This window comes from Chaetura pelagica, unplaced genomic scaffold (genome assembly GCF_000747805.2).
Source record: "Chaetura pelagica isolate M959 unplaced genomic scaffold, ChaPel_1.0 scaffold79, whole genome shotgun sequence".
NCBI lineage: Eukaryota > Metazoa > Chordata > Aves > Apodiformes > Apodidae > Chaetura > Chaetura pelagica.
The window spans coordinates 4860004-4879132 of record NW_009969339.1 but is presented as its reverse complement, the minus strand read 5'-3'; the positions used below and the strand labels follow the sequence as shown (position 1 = coordinate 4879132).

General features: G+C 37.4%; 1 protein-coding gene across 1 annotated transcript in view; it reads right to left on the bottom strand.

Moving 5' to 3' along the window:
- GNPTAB (N-acetylglucosamine-1-phosphate transferase, alpha and beta subunits) overlaps positions 1-15994 on the bottom strand; it is a 40297-nt gene extending 24303 nt beyond the window's left edge. Inside the window, exons 1-6 of the mRNA XM_010005806.1 lie at positions 15945-15994; positions 10482-10601; positions 8569-8610; positions 7625-7830; positions 6881-6945; positions 6478-6612 (exon numbers count right to left, since the gene is read on the bottom strand). Coding sequence (XP_010004108.1) covers positions 6478-6612; positions 6881-6945; positions 7625-7830; positions 8569-8610; positions 10482-10601; positions 15945-15994 — 618 coding nt within the window. The remainder of the gene's footprint in view (positions 1-6477; positions 6613-6880; positions 6946-7624; positions 7831-8568; positions 8611-10481; positions 10602-15944) is intronic.
- Between the last annotated feature and the right edge of the window lie 3135 nt (positions 15995-19129).

The window sequence follows — 19129 nt, the reverse complement described above, 5'->3', positions numbered from 1 at the left end:
AAGCTAAAAGCAGAACTGCACTTTAATTCTGTAAGAGCATGCATTCAACAGCCAGACTGGGAATAAATGCATTTAATCATCATTATTTATTACATGCTATGCTTAATTTTTGTTCCTTTGTGCCACATAAGACAATTAAAACACATCTATCAGATTTCCAGTTGCCTATGATCTGTAAAAGCAATTAATAAGTTAAGAAAATTCCAATACTGCCATGTTCAAAACCGGCAAAACCATCAGAGCTTATTTCATAATATACTGAAGTGATTTTTTTTTCTTTATTTTTTTACTAAATCTTATATTTTTTGTTCATTTTAAAACAACACTTGTCCCAGAGTTAGCACCCTTTCCCTCAGCAAGACCAGCTGTCCCACTTGTGACATTTTAAAGCTGTTGATGCTTTGACTCATATGCTATTTGAGATCTCTCAATTTGACTTATGAGGCCTGCCATTAGAAAAAATCTGATAAATCTCAGACCTTCCAGGGAATCATCTGAACCTATGGGTGGAAAGGATGGCTTCAGTAGCTAAATGGCTGAGGTATAGTTATGGACTGTAGCCAGCAACCTCCAAAAATACCGGTATCAAAATGCTACAGATTGCAAAGCTGCCATCAGTGGGTATGTGCTTTATTTAGGAATACAACAGTGTCACACAGTCTCTTAGAATCTCTCAGATAAAACATAAGTATAACAAACCAAAAATACTATCATTCTAGAGTTTTGAAAGCACTTAAAAAAAAAATACGTGGTTCCCCTTTGTTTCCACCCAACTCAACAAAATAGGTACCTGTGCTACAGATTCCCAAGAAGGTTTATTACAAGCACCACCCCTTTTTCTCCTCCTAACACAGTGTATGTGCTCTAGGTTTTAAAATACGTAACAGTCCAAGCACTAACAAGGAGTAGTGGAAAATTGTGCTCCACTGCTCAGCACTGAAGTTACAACAACCCCTGAAATGAACAGAGTACTTTTATTACACCAATTGTTTTTCACCAATACTTTTTTTAAGAAAAAAGTCTTTTCAAAAGCAGAGCTATCAGTAAAGCTGGATGTCAATGAAGTTATCTGATGACATAACTAACTAGATTCTAATAAATGTTAAGATCTGCCCAAAGCATCTTCTTGCTCTGAATTCAGAAATGCATTCTTCCCTGGAAGATTTGCTGATATTATCTTCCTCTCAGTGGGGACACATGCAACTACCCATTCCCTTAAAATGTTATCTTCTAGAGATCATCTTCATCCTGACAAAACAGGTCAGCAGATCCAAAGGTATTGTGAAAATATAACAGAAAAACAAGCAGGTAGATGCACAGAGTCAACTTAATCAGGTGAGCCCTGGCTTCTAACACAAGGACAGCAAATGCCCAGCATCATTGCACCTAGAGGTTCCTATGTGGATTTTCTTCCATTAGTAAGACAAGGTCGTTACTAGATAAATTAGTTTCCAACATAACTTGTCCATATATGTCTATATGTGTGCGCATGCAGATCAAAGAGGACACAATGTTTTGCAAAGGAAGGAGAAGTGCAGGCTCTCAGTTTTCACTGAAGCAATTAAGATACTGAAGGAAAGCAATCTGTCTCCAAAAATTTTAATTAATGTCTATCTTTCAGTTATAAAGTTTTAGCATTATAGCCTCAAAAACCAAAATTAAGCAAATCATACCCCCTTGCCTTTTCAATCCTTCTCTTGTCAATCTTTACATCACTATCTAGTTTTTAAGTCACAAGTGGCTATTGTAGGCGTAACAACAATAATTTTCTTTAGAAATGTTAGTAAGGGAGGGAGAAGGAAAAGTGAAAGGAAAAAAGTCAGTTGTCGTGTATAGCTTACAATGCAACAATTTTCCAGTCTTTAAAGACATGCGCTTAGGAGCAGGCAACTGCACAACCGGAGTAACACCTCCATCTAGTGGCTTGCTAATGCACCGTTAGGAAAGCATAGAAAATAAAAAGCAGCCCCGTGTAATTTTCAAAAGCATCTATCATAACACACATAACTTAGAACAACAGATGTGCTCAGTAGATACACTGCTGCTTACCTTTCAATTGGAAATAAAATACCATATCTTTACCATACACTGAAGGCCAGAAGTACAAAAATTCAGTAGACCACAACATGCATAATTCACCTTGCAAAGTGAATCACTACGTGCTCAATCTTCACAATTTAATCCCCACTAGTTGAACCCAGCTGCTTTTCTCAGAGGTTTTTAGAACACGTAACAGCTGGCACAGATGTCGAGGAATTTTTGGTCCTCTTTGGATTCAGAAGTGATTTCAATCAAACAAAGGCAATCCAATTAAAGCAGCACTGGAAACACTGGACACAAATGCATCAACAGCTGCACTCCTCCCTTTCTCCCCTTTCTTCCTCTCTAATAGCAGCTTAACTTTTGAGTTTTTTCAATTATTATTTCTTTACTTCCAGCACTGCACTAAAAAACAAACACTCAAGAGCATGCAGAAACCCATTAAGCATCAGGAGGTGGCTAGGAGACACAAGTCAAGCCTAAATTTAGGTGCAACTTTCTCCCTCTCTACCAGGCATCTCGCGTCACTTCATCTCTCTTTGATAAGAAGAAAGCCACATTTTGTTACGTTTACTGTATCTGCCTACCTACAACATCCATTGAATGAAAAACTGATTCTGAGCTAGGACCTTAGGAAATGCTGCTATGGAAACGACCTCATCCATGCTTCTTACCTAAACTTTTTATCTTTGTAAATAAAACACATCTTACATATATCTATCTATATATACATATATTCCATTGTATGTAGAACATGAAGAAACTGGTGCTATCAAGAGCAGAAAACTGGTTGGGAAAGAATCTGCAGCTACGACCACACAGAGTACAATAATCCCAATTGAATTGTTCTAAAGCAACCACCATCAGGAAAAGAAACACAGACAGTAATGGCTGGATGAAGATACTGCAGAATGTTGTGAATACCTGAGAAAAAAAAATGTGTTTATAAAGAGATGTGCCTAACCAAACTGCAGAAGAGGAGCTTTTAGGGACAAATAATGACCCTATCACAATAGTAATGTTTACACAAAGATAAGAACACAAGAAGAGAAGCAGCACCAACAGAAAGAACTGTCATAAACTGGATGACACAACTGACAAGAAGAAACATACAACCAAGAAAGAATAAGGAAAAATTTAGTAGAAAGGTAACAGCCACAGAATGTTACTTCCATAAAAACAGACAAGGATATGGGAGATGTATCTAAGACATCCCAGAGATGCAGCCTTTATGTTGATCTGGACAGTAATCCAAAACCACAGAGAAACTATGGCATTTTTAAGTTTTGCTACAGTTAACCAAGTGATCAGCTTGGATACAGACAACAGATTAGCCAGCTGCTTGAATATGAGAAGCAGAACTGAAGCACAGAAACAATGCATCCATCATGGTTTTTGTTGGACTAGTACTGCTAGGAGAACCAAGTGGAACAGAAGAAAAGATTATGAAAGGGATCATCTGATGAAACAGAAAAAAGATTACTGCAATAAAAAAAAAAATAGGCTCGGGCAGAATTACTCCACAAGTCTTAAAATCAGAAGATAATAAAAAACAGCAGATGGCTCAAAAGTAATTAGAAGAAATCTGGGTGTTTCATTCTTTAAAGGTATAGATGGAAGGTCTCTATTATAGCACAAGAGACATAGGCTAGTCTAAGGTCTGTGTCTTGACAGACAAGTTCTCAATGCTGGAAGCAAAAATCCACACAGCAGCATTAAGGAGAAAAAGCATCAACAGTGACTTGAAGAACAGTTAGACAATGCAATTAGAGAAATAACCACGACTAATAAAGCTAGAATGTGCTTAGGGAGAGCTAGGAAATAAGGAAAAAAAACCCAATAAAACAACACAACAACAGAAAAAACCCACAAGTATTCTTATAATAAAATAAATATATTTTAGCAGCAAAAATACTAGTAGAAGCCATGATACCAGACACCAGAGGGAAGAATAGAATGTGGCTGAACATCAAGGACAGGAAAATGCTGGAGGGTTGAAGAAAGACAAAATATTACTCTGACAAAGGACCACCATGTGATAACGACACAAGGCACAAGAACTTGCGGGAAAAAAAAAGAAAAAAAAGTTGGGTTCTATGGATAGAAGAACTGATTTAAGTCAAAATCATTCTGGAAAAAGAGCATAAAGCAACATATGCTCAGAGAATGAAATTTCAAATATTTGTTGAGGGGGGACCATTCCTCAGATATGTTACTATGAGAGCTTTCATCTACAACGTTCAACTAGAGAACAAATATTGCCCAGGATGGTGTTCCAATATATTCCCAGAAGTAGAAGCAGACAGATCTCTTTTACATCAAATAATCTCTGAACTGCTAGAAGCAATATTTCTTCAGATACCAATCTGGTAATTAATGAGAATGTTACAGAAGAGCTGCTCCTAGAGAAAAACCCTAGGTCAGAAAAACATAAGCTAATTGATTTTAAATTGAAAGAGAAAAAAATAATTAAGGACCATCTTGTTACTAAATTTCTTTAATGCTAAAGGGCAAGTTAAACAAAAGAAAAGAGCTGGTAATTGAAGTCAAAGGTACTCTGAGCTCTTCAGCTCCATTAAGTCAAATGTATTAAAACTACCAGGCACTTATTTAAGCTATCTGAGGAACTAGAAAAGCCTCCAAACCCAAATGGATGAACCTGCACTCAGTTAAGATCCTTGATATGGCTCAGTCAGGAGGCATTCAACCAACAGCGTTCCTCATGTAAACTTTAAATTACGAACCTACCATCAGACAGCAAAACTGAAGTACCACTTCCTGTTAGATAACAATTTCATTTCTCTACAGTAAGCACCACTTATTTAAAGGAATTAAAAAACAAACAAACCCATAGCACTTAAAACAAGCAGAGAGTGGCAGATGGACCATACATATAGCCACTGCTCTTTAACTAATGTGTTACCAAGAAGGAAACGGAAAGGTGCCTTGGCTACACCAGAGCATGCCTGCCATCACTCATTCAAAACTAGCCACACATTCATGATAGCAAGAGACATTTTTTATGAACAGCACCCATACACAGCAGTGGAAGGATGTAAGTGAGGTCATGTAGAAACAGTGGCAGCACTGTTTGCAATGAGCATAAGCTAGAATGTAGCAAGTCCACAGGCTCTAGCTATTTACTAAGTATTTTTTACTGTGTAGAGTTCTGGTGATGCCTTGTTTAAAATGTCATACAGAACTCCAAGTCAATCATGTTGAAGGCAGACAAATCCACAATGGAAGCAGCAGGGAAGGGCTGTCAGAAGGATGACAGGAATGGAGAGGCAATGCTGTGGGATGAGCACTGCCTGATTAAATTAGTAAAAAAGACAGCCACTCGGCATACATAAGGGATGTAAACAAAGGCAAAAGAAAACAGCTATTTAACTTTAAATAAGTGTCTCAGAGCTCTATTAAGCTGTTTAAGCAGGTGTAGGAAGAGAGGTACAGATGTGTTTTACTTTGGAAGTCTTCTACCACTATTGAGATTTTAAGACAGCCTTTAACACAAGTCAAGACAAGAAAGAAGAAAGTCAGCTTGCATTAAGTTGGAGTGTGACCAGCCTGTGGAAGTGGTTACACAATATAGTTTCTGCAATAGCAGAATATATGATTTGTTAACTCAGCCTGCCAAAAAAACAAAAAAAAACCAACAAGAAAACGAAGTCATGTTCATTCAAGCAGCAAGAACAAGCCATGAAGTGAATTAACAAATCATATAGGTGAACATCAGACTACTGAAGACAGATTCCCTACAGACTGGCATCCCTTTATTGGTGCTAACTCCTTGTCCTCCACAAGCCTCCTGGCCTCAGCCCTCTGCCCTCTTCGCACCACCAATCACACCTCTCTCCAATATAAGCCAATGATTTTCGCAGGCTTTTGAAACTTTTTACCTATCTGTTAAACCTGGCTGTAACTGGAAGAGTCCAAATGGCAGAGGAGAATGGAAGGCACAAAATATCAATGGATCTACTGTTGCCCTGCAGGTAAGTTGAAGCACAACTTCCTCAGGTCCATAGAGAGTACTCGGCAGAGAGAAACAAAGCATTCAAGTTGTGAAACTTGAACAGTGTTGTTACTAGTAAGATAAATCTTCTAAAAGCAAAAAGGGAAGAAGAAAACTAAGAAGCTATATAAACAAAGTTCTGTCACATCAAACAAGCCAGTACTGTAGTATACATCAGCAAAACAGCAGCCTATAGCAAATGGCTGAGAGACACTGATAAGGCAGGTACTTTTTAATCAGCTGCAGACTAGCAGACCTAACGCCTAAGTAACTATTTGAGCATTTACTACTCTTCACAACTCAGGAAAACAGTCACACAGGAAAACATTATTATTGGAAACATCCTCAGTCTCCAAGATGGGTGAGATCCCCCATATGAACAAATAAACGATACAACTAAGTTATTGTTTCCTCCAGACCCTTACCAGTTTTACTTTAGAAGACAGGCTCTCCGGTAGTTTTGTTCGTAGCTGATTTGTTTCTTTGAATGTAGCTGGAAATCCACTAAGAAAGGCCAAGTCTTGCATTAATACTAGACCTGGAACTTCTTTGTCTGTAGTCTAAAAACAAGCAAATGGGGTTTAGAGACATTTTAAAATTCACAGTAACTCACATTTATCTGTCAATTCTTCATCAGGTGACAGATTTAATAGTGTAAATTTTGTCACGTTACCCAAACTTCAAAATAGAAATTAGGGTTATTTAAAAAGCTTTCACTTCTTGTTAGTTATGAGTTATGGAAAGAGAAGAACACGGAAGCACTTCCTAAAAAAGTACAAAAAGTTTATAATACACAAAAGCTAATCAACAGATTTTAAAAATACATACCAAGTAACCCCTCCATACTATCTGTTTGCTGTTGTCTTTTAACATTCCAGAATGGGCAGCTTCAACTAGAACAAATAAAACGCATTGCAAATCAAAAACTGAAACTCACTTCTTTTGTATAATCTGGTAACAAAGATATACTTTTGCAAATTAAAAAGATTTGGATACTTATGGTGTGAAGAGTTGTCTTTATAACTGGTAAATGATTACTGGTGGTAAAATAAAAAACAGAGGTTGGGCTAGTGGGAGGGCATTACATATTAAACAAAGTATGGAGTTCATACCTGCTCCAAAATCCTACTTATATATGCTGAACACATGAATAATTTTGTTTTAAGGTATGCAATCCTTTAAGCAAGGGCAAAACTTAATGCACAACATTCAAATTAGACTTCACAGCAATTAAAAGAGGATCTCCAAAACTGATCTTCCTCAGTCCAAACCTCAGTCTCTTAACATTAAGAGTGAAACACAGATAACCAGGTATCAAACCTGTTATTCAATAGTGTTTTAAAGCATGGAACTCTAATCATCTGTAATCAGTTGTCTGGCAGGTAAGCAAACAGTACCATTAATGTTATCATTTAGAGGATCAGACTGTGGGCGAGAGACACTTGCTCAAGTCAAACAGAACATTAGTGGCAAAGGCAATACTGGAGGGGAAAAACCCCAACCTTATTCACAGTAGCTTACTAAAAATTTTCCTCTAGAAATGTGGCTGAAATCTGACAAACAGGTACTTACCATCCTTAGGGCTATCAAAAACAATTACTGTCACATTGGTAGAAGGATTTTTTGGTTTTGCTACAAAGAACATGTTGTTAGCAGCTTGTAAAGCAGGATGAATGGACAGCAGGTCTTTCAGTGTCACGTTGGTAGGCAGTGCAGGATCCAAGACAAGCATTGGCACTTTGATGCAGTGTGTCAACAAACACTCCAGTTGCTTCTCACTACAGCAAAATACCAAAGGTATATTTAAAACTAGTAGGAAATTTAAGACAATAATTGATGTTAGATGCAATGAGAGATGTTCTTGTAAAATCTGATACATTTTTTCCACCATCTGCTGGGACAGAGAAAAATTACTAAGAGCATGATTATCTTGCTGCAGAAGGTGAATATCTGACTGTTAGAGTTCAGTTCATTCCCACAATTGTTTTTCCAAGTTTCCAAGATTTCAAGATTTGTCCATAGAGGAGACCTTATAAAGATCTCAGAACAACCAAGGCAACCGAAGTATGGGGACAGACGCTGCCCTGCCACTTCTTGGCTGCGGAGGCACAAGAGGCTTGGCTCCTCCACAGATAATTATTTACAGTGCCATGTATGCAAAGGAAGGTGAAAGCAATGTTAAAAAATATTCATGTTTTTGAATTATAAAACTCCAGGTACATATGTATTAAGAACCCATACTCAGAAAAGTAACTATTGCCTAACCAGTGACCACGATATGCTTTTGGAACTTCAAAATTGTCACATTTTAAAATCTCATTCATAAATGTCACATTAAAATTACTTTTCTTCAAACATACATATCACCATGTGGTCAACTTCTCTTGAAGCGACACAGAAGCAAAGTGTGCACAGGCTAAAGAAAACCAAACAAACTCCCCAGCCAGCATCTGCTTTCAGGTAACAAGCAGGATATAAATTTATTCCAATTTGTGCCCAAATCCACAAAAACTCACCTCTTCTTTGTTGGTTCTGTTGCATTCTTTCCAAGGATTTCCCTGTTACAAAATTAAAACAACTACATTAAATAACACTGAGTTTACAATATGGAATTTAATCTAATTTCAGACTGTTAATTGAGTCAGGGACGTGTAGTGAAAGCTCCAATAACCCAGTTATAAAACTGCCAAGGCAAGCAAAGGCTGACCCATGTGCCCCCCACCGCTCACCCTCATGCAGTGTAGTTCAAAAATTCTTAGTTGTGCTGACAGCTGTGGCAGCAGGATTCTTTCTGCTAACAGGATTTTCGGGGGTTCTTTTGAGATTAAAGAAACTGATGTTGATACGGAAACACTGAAAAAAAACCAGGATAAAGTGACCTGAAACTAGGTGGACTTCATAGTTTTGTCTAACATACATATTCTGATAAAGTCTATAATGTATTTGTCATGTGCACATTAGAAGCTAATGAGTATTAATGTAAAGGTAGTGCAGTGCTGATGTTAAATAATAATCATAGTAATATCAGAAGGGTACACATCCTTCTATACACACCCTAAGAGAACCACCATCTGTCAAACTACTTTCTACTGCTGAAGAATAAAGTGCCTGGATGATGAATAGCTCAGTTCAGGCTTGTCAACAAGAAAGTTACAACTTAGTAACTTTTTTCTATGCAGTACAAAACATACACTTGTTAGCAGAGTTTACAGCATCCTTGCCTCTGCCTTCTGCGGTTATCTTGACCCCAGAAAAAACAGCTCTTTTTTTTGTAATGGTGCTAAATGATTTCAAGTATGTGAAAAAAGTTATCTACAAGGGAGAGGACAAGGTGCCCCTGTAGATAATGAATGTGGCACGGACATGAGTCTTACTCACAAGCTTGATATCAACTTTACAAATCAGTGTTATGGAAAAAAAATGTGTTTTTCAACATGCTGCGGGAATTGCAGCACAAGTGATGACAAAGCTAAAACCATTAACATTTGTTATGTGAACTGCTGGAGAAAGATTAGTATAAATTTTAAAGCTTTTCAGAGCAGATACCGTGTCTCTTTTTAAGGCATTTAAACTTAATGGATTTAAAGTTCCACAAATACTTTAATTGTTTAGGTAGCAAAATAAAGATACAGAATTCATCTTGTGATCATGCTGGCAGTGGTAGCTCAACTGCAAGTCAGAACATGCCAAAAATCAGATCAATCCACTCACTTATGGACTTCAGATTATTCCAAATTAAACTATTACTACTCTCCAAACTTGTTACTCTCTTTAGAATATTTTCTGGCCAAAACAGATCACTCAACCACAGAGTTGTATACTAAGAATCAATGGTTGTAAGACACAAACCCAGGTATCTGCAGCTGCCTGTGTTTGAAGCAATACATGTCTTTCTCTCCTTAGTTAGTAAAGATGTTATGAGATTACAAGATTACGTTATAAATGTATAAGATTATTACATTAGTTTCCTCTTTCTCAGTTTCAGTGTTTAGAAGACTACAAATGAAACATTAAAAAGGAGCCTTTAAGAAACATATGCTTAAGATTTTATTACAACTATCATTAAAAGAAATACTGAGGGACAAAGAGGTGAATGAAGAGAGCTGAGATACAGTTTTATTTTTATTTATAAATTGAGTGATAGAAATCAATACAAAATTACCTACACAAATCACAATTTTCTGCATGGCATTTTATAAATTTAAGACAGAACTGACTTAATGACTTTGAATTATTATGCTTTGTTTCTTCAACAGTTTCCTGATTAGACACTACTTTATAGATAAATTAAGAACTGAAAGAAGGTTTTTGAGAAAAATAAAATGAAGAAGTGATAAAACGCACTTTGAATTTTCAAGTTGAGTAACATGGCAGAATAAGAGCGTCCTGCTGCTGTTGGTTAAAGGGAAAAAAACCATACAATTATTACCTCATTATTTTCTGTTCTTCCTCCATCTGTTCTCTGACCTGTTGCAATTCTTTGATCAGTTCAACATCTGTGCCATTCACCCAGGTGTATACCACATCAATCGGCATGGGTAAACAAAGCCTATATAATTCAAATGAAAGCTACATGAGCTCTTCAATATTACATTACAAGTGTTTCTGGCATCCTACAATAGCAATTTCTGTCTAACAACAGAGAAACTTGGTGTCTGGGCTGCAAACAAGACAAAGTAAAAAGCTTCTCTTCAACTATATAATCTCTTAATTACACACAAGCCTTTGAAAAAAATGGCACAGACATAAGACCAGAAGGGACATACAGTGGCTGTAACAGTTCAGTAACTAAACAAAATCTGAACTTTATGCTCTAAATTTCACTGACAATAACCTAGAGCCCAATTCCTTTCAACACATTAAATATTTCTCAAATCAGTACCAGTATCCAGTCACATCCTCAATTCACCAACTACATTAGACAGGACAGCATGAAATAAAAAGACTTAAATCATACTTGCTGTTTAATTGCACAAAGACAGCAAGATCTTAGCAAGACCAGATCTCTATCACAGGAGTGTCTCTTAGATACAGGGCATTTTATAAATAAACAATCTGAGTACATTAATTCAGACTCTAGACAGTGGTCAAATTCATTCTTGACATAATTTAGTATCTTGGGAGCTGTTTCTGGGCAGTTACATATTTCCTAGAATACCTGAAGCAAAAGAAAAGACAAGGAGCTGGGTACCTTTCTCCTAATTGTTTATTATAATCTCCTCTCTGAGGCCCACAGCTTTGCTTCAGTAGGTACTCCAGGCTGCTGCCATAGGTGAACTTCTCTGTCCCAGAGAGCAGAAGGATGCCCTGACTATTATTTTCAGAAGTTCCAGTGTCAAGATATTCAATACTTTCCTAAACTGTAGCTGGCCTAGCAAACACTGAGCACTTCTTAAATGATAAAATCCATGGGTCACACAATGAGTTTTCCAAGGAAAGGTGTTCCTTCCCCACCCACTGCATCACTCAGAAACCATTTTGAAAGAGACAGAGCTTATAGGGAAGTATGTCCTTCAGCCTCCCTTGCACAGTGTGCCATGCAGACAACTTGCACTCAGCTACATTTTCTACTGGCTCAGACTCAATAGTAGAAGGACAAAATTTGGTAAAATGGCAGCCACTAGCTGTCCACAGCACAATGAAAAGAAACATTGCATTCTCAGTTAAGTACTGTTCCTAACTGGGCTAAAGACACTTAAAGGATAATGGTGGGTCATTCTGAGACAGTCTGAACATCTGGGAAGAAGCACTGCCTTCCAGCAGCACCACTCAAAGTCTGTCCCACTTCTGACATGCAACACTGCAGGAGGTTACCCTCTCAACTACCAAAAGTCAATTTACCAAATAAAACTATCATTTTAATCAGTTATTTCACCTTTCTCAGGAGATGACAACTAGCTTCTGGCTCATTTACAGGTGCAACTCAAAGCAGGTTTTGAACTGAAAAGTTCTCCGCAGGAGCAGAAATTCAATGACAGAGAAGCTCCTCCGCATTTTCTACATTTGTTGTAATCAGGTAAATTATTTGATTTACAGCCCCTTAAAAGCTACAGAAAGAGTGTTTTAGGTGGAAGCACCTAACCAAAGTCAGCTGATTTAAAGGATGCCCAACCCTCAGTCTTCTGGGCAAAGTGCAGAGTTTATTTACCCAGGCTTCACAAACATAAAATGTCAAAAAAGGCCCCTTAACTCCAACTCTTTATAGGGTATGAGACAATTTCTACTTCTGTGAAGCCTCTCCCCAAGTTATAACTTGCTAAAAGCGTGTTTGTGTGCAACAGCACATGTAACTATGTTATTAGCTACACTTGATTTTTAGCACTGAAATGATGTCACAATGAAATGAAACCAAATGCTAATAAACTGCAACGAGGAAAGGCATTTTTTGGTCAGGTACGGGTATGTCAACTCTGAATTAACTCCAAATTAAACAGCAAGCTCATTCTTTATTAACAGTGGCAACAGATACAAAGAATAAAAGGCTATTAAAGCAAATTAACTGTTTGCAGATTCACTAGTCTAATTGCGTGGATAAATTTTCTTAATGCATTTCTGCAGCATACATTGTTTGAGAAAATAGTGGTTATCAAATATTATAATAAAAAACAGGTATCATACACAAATTAATTTGCTGCTCCCAATTAGGATCAGTGACACTGTTAAGATCTTTTCACCTTTTTGGTCTTTGCCAAAGCTTTCTGATTGGTTTCATGACTTCCTATAAAGCACTGAGAGTTTATATTTTGAAAAGCATGTAGTGGCATTTTGTTTTAAAATTAAAAAGGAACAGAAGGACCACTCCTGCATTAAACTTCTGCAACACTATTTTTAATATGCAGAGTCTTTTGTGAATTTCTTAAGGTCATAAGAGACCAAAAGCTTTCTCCCTCAAATTCTGTACCTACGTTTCTCTCCTTCATGTGGATTTATACATTTGGTCTTCATCACAAATACCAGTCTGGCAAACAGATTGAGCTTAAGACAAGCAGCCTAAATTGGAGTTGTGTTACACCTTTCTACAGAAACTCTCTGATTTTCATGTCAGCAAAAACAGACTTTGGAAACCTTTTTGGAGACTCACAGACAATTAAAAAGCTGAAGCTTGTTTTGGATACTCCTTTGCATTTTCCTCTTTCAAACACTTACTCCTTTTTTACTTGCAAACCTAAAAACATCTATGGGATCCTGCTTGAAAACAAAGGCAGTGCCACCAGCCTCCCAGATAGGACAGGAGACCTGTCAAATGCTGCCTCTTCTATGCACCTGTTGGGAAGCATTTTCCATGCCCATGACATTTGTTTACACACTGGAGCCATGCTCACAGCTGATACTGTAGCTAGAAGACAAGGCCTAACTGTCTCAGCATCCAGGGTTGCTGAAGGAGTGCAGCAGCCTCTGGATCTCTCCCAGGCTACCATACTGTGATTTCCAAACTTGCTAAGCCTCTTTATGAACAAGTGTATTATGTCCTTTAGCTCCCCACTGTCAACCTCCCAGCCCTCCTGCTTGTTACATCTCTGTAATTACCCACAAACAGCAACTCAGCTGTTCCACTGCTATTCCCACTCGAGTACTCCTGGCTCCCTAATTTGTGAGCCTTTTTCTCTCTGCAGCCTCACTCTGCTCAATGATTAATGGCTCCTCAACCACTAATGGCTGTCACCTACTGTATCATACTGAAATTAGTCTGTCTGGGAATTGTTCCTTAACATTTTGTTTCCATTCATATTTTGGAATTTGAAATATGATTTGGCTATGTCTTGGAATGGAGAAATTACACTTCAGCATTTGCCAAAATACAGGATTTGCTGGTGGAAAGTATTAAAATACTGGTTTTGTCCAAGACACACATGCATGCTACTCCATTACTTAGGTTTCCTCCTCTCTTTTTTGTTCTCATATCAAAACTAACTTAGTCTTCAAAAATGGGTTGGGATGAGGTAGTTTGGTAAAAAGCCCTAGTATTTCTACTCTACTGTCCCAAGTTGTGTCAGAGTCTAGGCAATGGAAGCTTAGCAGCTGACATGACTACCTGGAAAGAGCAAGAGCTGGGATGCCAACGAACATGTGACAGGAGGGAAAAGCAAACCAAAGCAATTGCTAAACTTTAAGGTAAAACAAGAAGGCTTCCTTGGTCTGGCAGAGAACAGCATTCAATAGGTGAACTAATGATGACAGCAACATAACTGGTTTTACATTACTCATGAGGAAGAGTTTTTTGAGCTTATGATCATAAGGAGCTTGCCCACATGCACAAATTTTCTGTATTTTATACTGAGGTTTTCTTTATGTAAGTTTATAACACAACTGTTTGACAAGAACAGAGATATTTTCTTACAAAGCTCCTACTTAATTCAGTTGAAGGTCCATCAATACTTTCAGAAGGCCATGCTGCATTTGTGAAATTTGATAATAAAACCGAATTGAACTCCTGACAAGGGACTTCTAAAAGTTAAGATGCCTAAAAGCATGTTTCTGAAAAGAATTCTGGTTGGTATAAATTTTTACAGGAAACTGGTATCTGCACACAAATATAAAAAAACCCCTGCCTGTCACACCCAACACAAAAGTATTAACAGCATTTTGATGAACTGGAATTACTTAAGCATCCATCATGAAAACCTTAAGCTTCAGCTGAGACAGCTCATAGCTCCTCCTCAGGCACTGGGTGTTTTGCTCACAATTCCCAGAAATCAACACTAGCTAAGGAGTGCTTTACACAACCAAAACAAAGGAAACACACCACAGAAATGGGAACTGACTACATCTACATCACAACAGTAAGATGTGCAACTTTGTTTTGGACAAACTCGACCATTTTATAAAAGCACTGTACTTAGTACTAAAATGTCTGACTTTGTGATACTTGGCAGGAGCAAACTACCATGCTTTCACTTCAGCACTGCAGAAACACAAACATTAAGATTATTATTCATATGAGATGTATCAATCTGCTTTCACCTGTCATCCTCTGGAAAATGGGAAGGGGGGTAAGAGATGAAACTACAAAGTGTACAAGATTCACTGACAACATGCAATGTACTGTTACAGAGTTGTCTTGCACCAGCTGAAGCGTGACAAGCTGATCTGATCATTTCTACTGTCCCATGATTCAACAAACCTCAAGGCAAACTAAGCATCTACTTTCAGGGTGTTGGTTTTTTTTTGCAGTTAAGGGTATCAACACTTAAGAGTCAGATGATATCTCCTTAGTAGCTTCTTCCATCTACCAATTCACAGTCCACTGACTTCCTGAGCAACAGATACAGACCACACGAGTATTCACACATGAATGATGAAACCACAAGAAGTCATGTGGCAGTTAACACAACTGAAACAGAAGACCCATATGACTTGGTTTCCAACTTGCTGTGACTGACTTCTTCCATGCACTCAGCTTTAAAAAGCCGCTGTTACTAGCTTTGTGACTTCTCTACTGAACGATGTCCCTCATGAGAAGTCACAGAAAAAAAAAATGTAAGGTAAATAAAAAATAACTTTTCAAAACACTGAAAGTTGTAATTTTAAAACACCCAGGAACAGTACTTATATTTTTGTATCTTAATACGAAAAACATGTCATGTCCTCCCTTTATTGTTAACATTATCACCATTTGGATGTTTCATTAGAGACTGGATTAATTAAATGCATTTAAAATGTAAACTCTGATACTTAACTAGAGCTGCCAAACGTCAAACATCACCCAAGCTGGAGTATTAAGAAATAACTCATAATTTAAAACCACCAAGTTTAAAATTTGCTGCAGATTTAGAGCCCATACAACAGGTTCCTACTCACAGTGTATTACTTCATCTAGAATATTTGATTTAAATACTTAAAAATTAATTGAACAGTAAAATGTGCAATACTGTCAACTGCAAATAAAACTTACCGATTCTGAAATGATTTGCCAGCAACGTTGTCTCTGTACGAATCAAACATAACATGATACTGGTCTCTACTCCATTCCAAGACAACCTACAAATAAATAAAAAAAAAACATCCCTTGATGCGAGCACCTTCTAAAGTTAGACACTTAAATTTCTCCTTTTGAAAGGTTTAGTCGTGATCAATTTCAATTGCATTAACGTACAACTGACCAGACCTTACTCAAAGCTCACTTGTTACACTGAGTCAGCAATCAGACTCACAATTTAAAAGCATATTTTATTTAAACATATTTTGTTGGTTTTTTTCTCTCCAAGAAAGGATTTCTTGTTTTACAGACACACTTTTTAAGCTACTATTCATTTAAATTACCTCCCCCTTTTCTCTTAGCCTTTAAAAATTAAAATAATTCAGCCATGTTTTCCTAAAACTGAAACCTAAAACAAATATATTTCAATACAAGCAGGAAATCCCTACACAACCACACACACACCCTCATTAATTTTGCTTGTTTTCCTTTCTATTCTCATACAGGACATATTGAAGTATACATACCTCTAAAATCCAAGCTTTGGAAACAGCCAGGCCAGGGCATATCAAATTATGCAGACTGACCTAGCCACAAACTTAGAACACAATCACTCTTTACCAACACAGGTGACATCTTACAGCAGAGCCAAATTAACCCAACAGCAAAGCATTTCTGTAGGCTGCAGCCTCTCTTCCATCCCCCTGCATTTCTGCTACCCCCCTTTAGCTTGAAACGAGTTGACCCAGCCTTGCAGCAAGCCAAGTCACAGAGCTAAACCAACAAAAAGATGAACCTTCAAAAACCAGAGCATTTGATCTTTCTCTGCTTGTTTGTTGGAGACAAGAAATGGCGGGAACCCACAGCTAAAGGCAGGGTTGTCTTCCTCATCTTCATTGAACCATCAAGGTTGCTTTAGCTACAATGTCAAGCTGCATCCCACTTAAATGCCATTCGATAGCCATTTGACATGCCATTTCTGGGCATTTTCAGAAACTAGGTATATGGGAAACCAATCACAAGATAATTCTTACTTTGGAAAGCTGCAACTTCATATTCCGTTTCCATTCTCAAATGTACATATACACACATGCAAAACAAACGCATATATTTACATTTCCATTACTAGTAAAGTACCTGGTATCATGGTTCTAAATAGGAGAAAAAAATATTAATCAGCCATTTCAACACTAAAAAGGTTTTATATGTTTTGATATAGCAAAAAAGGCATAGGTAATTTGAGATAAAGTAATATGAAACATTGCTACGGTATCCTTTATAGCACAAGTCCAATCTTAAAAACTATAGTGGCACCTTGTGTTGCTTTAGAAATTAAGACATAGTGGTTTATTTTACCTGGATAAATACATATTTATATGTAATGGAGAGGGGAAAAAAAAATACCAAGAGAGTATAGTACTTAATTTACAGCACTCCTCCTAGATTCAAATTATACTGTTGCTTATTTCTTGTACTAAGGGAATACTGAATTACTAAAACATATACCTTTTCTGAAAGATGGCGTTCAAAACTATAACATAAAGACTACCTTCCTTGCTTTCAAGAAGACACACATCTCTACTCCCTCATGCTCACAAATCAAAGCCATCCAGAGAGTGGGAAAGACAAACCATGTGGCTGGATGACAAGTGCATGCACACACAGTTCCTGCCAAAGCTGCAAATGATCTTTCTAACAACGATCACATCTGTACAAGTTCGTTCCTCTTATACAAACGGCACCTAATTTACCAGCTGAGCATCATATCTCCTCCCTTAAATACCAAAGTCTTAAAAATATACTATTCCACTTTTCATGTGCAAGTCATTACTTGATTTTGCCAAATATATTCCTTCAATAGAGTACACACTGAAAGATACCCATGCAGAAACATTTGCTACAACTGATAATGATGAACTGACACACGCTGATCTGCTTCTAGAAGAAATAAGATAAATACCTGAGTAAGAATGTAATTTATTACAATTAGTATGTTTCTTCAGAAGAAAGAAGTTAACCACTCAAGAATTTGCTTTTTGCCTTGGTACAGCTGTAACTGAAAGACCCAGGACAGCTCACTTTAGAAACACCTTTAGGAAAAAAAAAAATTGAGCTCTTCCCACCTGATACATCTTTTGACTGTAAGTGTTTCCTCCCATCTTACTGTGTTGCAATAATGCCTGGCGGGTGCTTTGCTTCAACTTTACATACTGATATTAGGAAACCGCTAAGGGAACAATATTAAGAAGAAGAGATACCCTCAATCAGGAGATACTGTATCACACAGGTCATGTCAGCAGTTCTGGCATGTTCCAGTTATAAAACACTTCACAAAGCTGAGCAACCTACAGTCGGCTAAGAAGGATTCACAAACTGTCCTAAAACTCAAAGCTCATCTTATGACTACTTTAGAGCATTGGCTGAGACCCGACTACCTTAAATGTTTTTGCAGAAATGCTCCCAAATCATGCTTAATGCACTGCTATTTCAGTGAGTTCAAGCTTTTTCTTAAGCATTTTCACCTTGAGGTAGTGAGGGCATCATTACCAACTTCAAATTATTTGCCCTAGCCATTCACTTCTATGCCAGCATTAATACTGATATTAGCATTAATTTAAGTAATCAGATCTAACTTTTGTCTACTAAAACAAAAAAAGCTGTCTCTGGGGGTGGAGGAAAAGTAGGACCAAATGCTGCTCAGATACCGAGGTCAGATAAGCAGTGCCTCAGGCTGCTTTTTTACTGCTTGACAGTTCCCTGCCTATTGTTAAAAACGGTTAACCTGATAACTACTTGAAAGATTTCTGTTTTCATTTTCAAAAGTCTTATATATTTTTATTAGTTGTTGACTTGCAAATTCTACACTGAAAAAGTGTTTCCCATTCCCAGTATAGTTGTCAGCAGAGATCTAACAGTGTTCACTCTGCAAGTCGAGTCACTCCTAAATCCTTAAGCTACCACTGTTTACCAAAACACACCACTTTAAATCGTAGAAGTAAAGGGCAAAACGCATGTAAACATCTCTTACCACCATTTACCAAACACTGTAAAAAAGAAAACAAACAAAAAAACCCCCCCACCAAATAACAAGAAAACCCCCACCAAGCTTTTCTGTTACGGTTATTCCATAAAGGGTGGGGTCTCGTTGGTGCTTTGCTTGG